Genomic DNA, 4,664 nt, shown 5'->3' on the forward strand with positions numbered 1-4,664 from the left:
AGTTCATCTCCTCGAAGTTCGAAGAGTTCTGCGCGAAGTGGAAAATTCGACTCAATAAATCAACTCCTCGTTACCCGCAAGGTAATGGGCAAGCCGAGGCGATGAATAAGGTCATACTTGCCAACTTGAAGAAACGGCTTGATGCTCGTAAGGGGCGCTGGCCGGACGAATTGCAGGGCGTCCTCTGGGCGATCCGAACAACACCTCGTCGGGCCACTAATGAGACACCTTTTTCCCTGGTTTACGGAGTTGATGCCGTAGTCCCAGCCGATATAGAAGTGCTCGGAGTCCGTACCTCGCTAAACCCACTCCGAGCTGAGGAGAATGAGGAATTCCTACAGGATACTCTCGATACAATCAATGAGCGTCAGGACCAGGCCTTGGTTCGGATCCAGAATTACCAGAACGCAGTAGCTCGGTACTATAACTCTAAAATCCGAAGCAGGCCCTTGGCAGTTGGCGACTTAGTCCTCCGAAAAGTCTACGAGAACACCAAGGAGCTCAATGCAGGAAAGCTGGGAATTAACTGGGAAGGACCGTACAGAATTACCCGCGAAGTACGAAATGGAGTCTATCAGCTCGAGGATTCAGAGGGAAAACCAGTCCCGAGGTCCTAGAATTCTTTACACTTGAAACTCTTTTACAGTTAATCTTTTTTTTTGTATCAAACTACGTTTAAAGCTTGATCCCGATAAGGGTACGTAGGCAGCCCACTTCGGGTCCAGCTATCCATATTAATAAAATTAAAGTTTTCTTAAACTTTTTTATTAATCATGGTTCTAAAAAAAAAAAAAAAAAAAAANAAAAAAAAAAAAAAAGCCGAAGTCTGACTTCGTATATATCATTTAAAGCCGAGGTTCAACTTCGCAAGCCTAAACTGAAGATCTCACTTCGTATTTAGCTTTGCTTATTAAAGTCGAAGCTTAGTTTCGCAAAATTCTAATCTAAACCGAGGTATTCACTTCGTACTCAGCCATACTAATGTTAGGGTGTCGTTTTTGCGAACCCTTAAAACCGAAGTCCTCACTTCGTGTTCATTTTTGCTCGTATCATCTTTTCGAACAAAGATAGTGGAAATAAAGTATGCATTTAGGATGGCAAAAACAAATTTTTTTTAAAAAAAACGGAGTGGTCACCACGACCAAAGCACTCTGAGGCAAGTCTAAAAATAAATACGACAAACATGGGGGCAACCCGTGCCAAAACAACCTTGAAATAAAAACTATTGAGTAGGGAGAGCGGGATCTGACGCCTCTTCGGATAGGGCCAAGCCCATCTCTGCGAGCTCCCCTTCCGACCTGGTGTTCGCCAGAAAATCGTCCATTCCCTGCTTTGACATTTGCCCGAGATTAGTGCCGGACTTGTCGATTGTGACGCTTAGCGGGTGCTAGCTGCACAAGAGATCGGGCGTATCCGCCAAAAGGTCTGAGAATACTGAGAGGTCGAGGTCACGGGGAGTTACCTTCGAAACCTTTTCGTCTGCCTCCTCCTCGTCAGCTTTTAGGAGTCCGAGCTCGGCTTCCATGTCTTGGATCTCTCCCCTGGAGATCTCCTCGATCAGCATCCGGTTAGCCCTAATCTCAGCAGCTCGGATCTGGATTGGAGCTAGCTTCTCCCTCTCTTCGAAGGTGACCCTCACCTCCTCGACCAAAGGACGGAGAGTCCGCCTCATTTCCTGCCTCTCCTCCCTTCGCACCCTCTCAATCTCGCAGCTGTTGCCAGCTTGGGGTAGCTGATTGCAGAGCTCGATCTTGTGCAACCTGTTTTTGGCTGCCTTCGCGTCCTCCGCCGCTTCGAAGTAAAGGTCCCCCGCCTTCTTCAGTTTGCCTCGGAGGTCCTTGTTAGCAACCCCAAGGTCGAGCACCTCTATTTCAGCCTTCTTCATCCGAGCTCGGATTTGTTCGGCTTTTGCTACGGTGCTAGCATTCTTAGCCTCCAGCCTGGCGTACTCTTTTACCTGAGCTTCCAGGTCAGCGATCCTCTCTTGAAGAAGGTTCACCTCAAAAGATGAAGGGGAGGCGAACAGTTGATCCTCGTAGGAAGCCACCGAGGAGTTAAACTCGATCATTAGCTAGGAAAGTCAGCTCGTTAAAAACAGATAAAATGATGGAAGGAAACAAAAATAAAGACCAAAGTATATTTACCTCGCCGATTTTGTCCGCAAAGCCGAAGAAGTTCGCACGGTTGACCTCGGTCATATAAGCAAACGCTGGAATCCGAACTCCGGGCCGAATGTAGCTCCTCATTAGATCAGCTGGGGACGCAGGAGGGGCTGAAAGATTTTTGAGCAAGTCATTTTAGTCATCAACTATCGAACAGTCAAAGGTATAAAATTAAGAGCATCTCGGGGAAGTTTTACCTCGGGCGAAAGGACGTTGTTCCTTCAGAGGGTTTCTTCCAGAGGAGTCCCCGGACTCTTTAGGCGGTGGGGCCTCTGTAGATCTCCTCTCCGAGGAGAGACCCCTATCTCTCGAACTAGATTTACTTCGCTCGTCCCCTAATGAGCCAGTCCGGGCTCGGCTCCTCTCACGCGAAGAGGAGGAAGTCTTGGGTTCCTTCCTCTTTTTCGATGAGTCAGCTTGCTGAGAAGTGACCTCAGCAGAGGTCTTCTTCATCACTGGGGGGGTCGCGACCTCCCGTGGCTCGTCGGCAGAGTCAGCGATGACAATCACGGGAGGTGCCAGCGGACCAGCAGGAGCCCTCGTAGATTCCATACCGAGCTCGGAAGAGCCAGTTGGAAGTGCGGAAGCCCCGCTCACCTCGGGAACGAAGGAGCTGGAGGAATTCTTGTTAGGGATGCGAGCTTTGCCTTCGGCAAGGGCCGCTGCCATCTGCTTCTTCGCCTCTTTTTCGGCAATTCGGCACGCCCTTTCTTCCCTGTAGTTCATTTCCGAAATGCTCACAGGGACAGAGCAAACGAGAGAACGTCTTCCGAGCCTTGCCGTGGACGCCCTGATCCTTTCGCAGGAGAAAGAATCCCAAGCGATCTGACCTTGGCTGCAGAATCTTGAGAAGAACTCTGCGAATGTGGGGCAAAGCAGTCCGCGCTCGAAGTGATCTAAAAAAAAAAAAAAAAAATTAAAAGTGAGGCGGAAAGACTAAACTACATTCAACGCGGACCTAGTAAGGAACACCAGTCCACTTCAATACGTATGAGCTCGTGCGGTGGCTGAAAGTGAACTCGTTGACCGGGAAGAAAAAGTAGGACTTCCGCCATTTCTCGTCCTTCTCGGGCAGGTCATCAAAGACCTTCAGTCCGGAAAGCGGGCTCACGTAGAGTGTACCCTTGGTACGACCTGTCTTCACTGTGTACACCTGGAGGAAGTCCGCCAGCGACAGCTGGTAGTCAAACTCCTCCCCCAGAGTTTGAAGGCACATAACAGTCCGAACAAAGTTCGGGCACATTTGGGGAAGAGTGAAGCCCAGTTCGAACATCATCTTCACGATGAGTTCAGGAAGGGGAAACGACAAACCACACGCGGAGAAGAATATCTCGAACGCACAGCAGTACCCCGGAGGAGGGTTCTCCGGGGACTCGTGAGCCTCCTGGAACCTGATTTCGACCTCCGGCGGAATCCCGGTGGACCCCCTAACCTCAGCTAGGTTCTCTGCTGAGAGGTTTGACGGCTGATGAGGGCCATAAACTCCCGGAATCAAGGGTTTCGCAGCTTTACCCGACGAAGATTTCGGAGGAGACATACTTTTCGAGTAGTATTTGCGGGAAGAGGAGGAAGGTGGAAGAACTTTCCGACGAAAGCAAAGAAACTAATCGAAGAAGAGAGAAATCGCAAAGCAAAACAAAAAGAAAACTGGGAATTAAAAGTGGAAGGGAGAAGTCGGGTGAGTTTACCTTTATACACGGAACCAGGGAGCAATGATTGCCTGGGGAAGTGAAAGGTCTCGCACCGTTTTCTCTTTCTCTTATAGCTAACACGCCACCTAGTGGGCCCCGGGGCTTGTTCGGGAAGGCAAATCTCATCATCACCACGATCAAATCATGGAGATACGGGGAATATTCAGTTTCCCGAAATTGATCGCTTGAAGGACAAAAGTCCCCCGAACTGCTCAGCTTGGGAGACTTGGAGGGCAACTGTTGTACCCACGATCTGTCATCTTGGGCAATAGGCGAAGGGCTTAGGCCGGGCGCGTCTAATGGGCCAGGAATGTGCTACTGGTCGGCCCATCGGGCCCGGAGAAAGGAGGAGAGTGCGGAGACGCTTCGTGTTGGTCAGCTTGCAGCTCGAGCTCGGTCAAAGATTCTTGCATTCAAGAGGATTAATTAGGGTGCGCAAATCGTGTCCTATTAATTGTGCATTAATTGGGTAATAAATTGGTCGGTATAAATATGTAAGGGGGGTGTCACTTGTAAAGGATGGAACAAATTTTCCAAAACGAGCAATACAATACAAATTCTCAAAACACTCTCAATTCAGTTCGGAACCCCTAACGACGATAAGCTCCTCCGTATTCAAAATCACTTCGGAAAGAGAGAATTGATCTCGGTTCTCACAACCAACACTTGATGTTGGCTAATCCCCACATGCAGAAATAAAACTTTATTACTGGAGAAAGTATTATTTCAGAAATACATGAAAGTTAGAGTTAAGAATAGTATTTATAGAGAAACAACCCTAATTAACCTAAACTAATTGTACTTAAAGTTA

The 4,664-nt window shown here is 48.6% G+C and overlaps 1 protein-coding gene across 1 annotated transcript; it reads right to left on the reverse strand.

The window, feature by feature from the left end:
- On the reverse strand, positions 1,388–3,699 carry LOC109132882 (uncharacterized protein At3g60930, chloroplastic-like). Its single transcript, XM_019245339.1, has 5 exons — positions 3,151–3,699; positions 2,943–3,058; positions 2,360–2,877; positions 2,145–2,272; positions 1,388–2,071 (listed from the first exon to the last, which is right to left on the reverse strand). Exons 1-5 carry the CDS (start codon positions 3,697–3,699, stop codon positions 1,388–1,390), a joined length of 1,995 nt encoding a protein of 664 aa, XP_019100884.1.

This window comes from Camelina sativa, chromosome 5 (genome assembly GCF_000633955.1).
Source record: "Camelina sativa cultivar DH55 chromosome 5, Cs, whole genome shotgun sequence".
Classification (NCBI taxonomy): Eukaryota; Viridiplantae; Streptophyta; class Magnoliopsida; order Brassicales; family Brassicaceae; genus Camelina; species Camelina sativa.

Bases quoted from the DNA above. Each gene is read 5' to 3' on its own strand.
- LOC109132882 (XM_019245339.1), bottom strand. From the start codon at position 3,699: ATGTCTCCTCCGAAATCTTCGTCGGGTAAAGCTGCGAAACCCTTGATT. The intron at 3,059-3,150 runs GTATTGAAGTGG...TTTTTTTTTTAG, and splicing joins GCCACCGCACGAGCTCATAC to ATCACTTCGAGCGCGGACTG. The intron at 2,878-2,942 runs GCAAGGCTCGGA...AATGAACTACAG, and splicing joins AAAGGATCAGGGCGTCCACG to GGAAGAAAGGGCGTGCCGAA.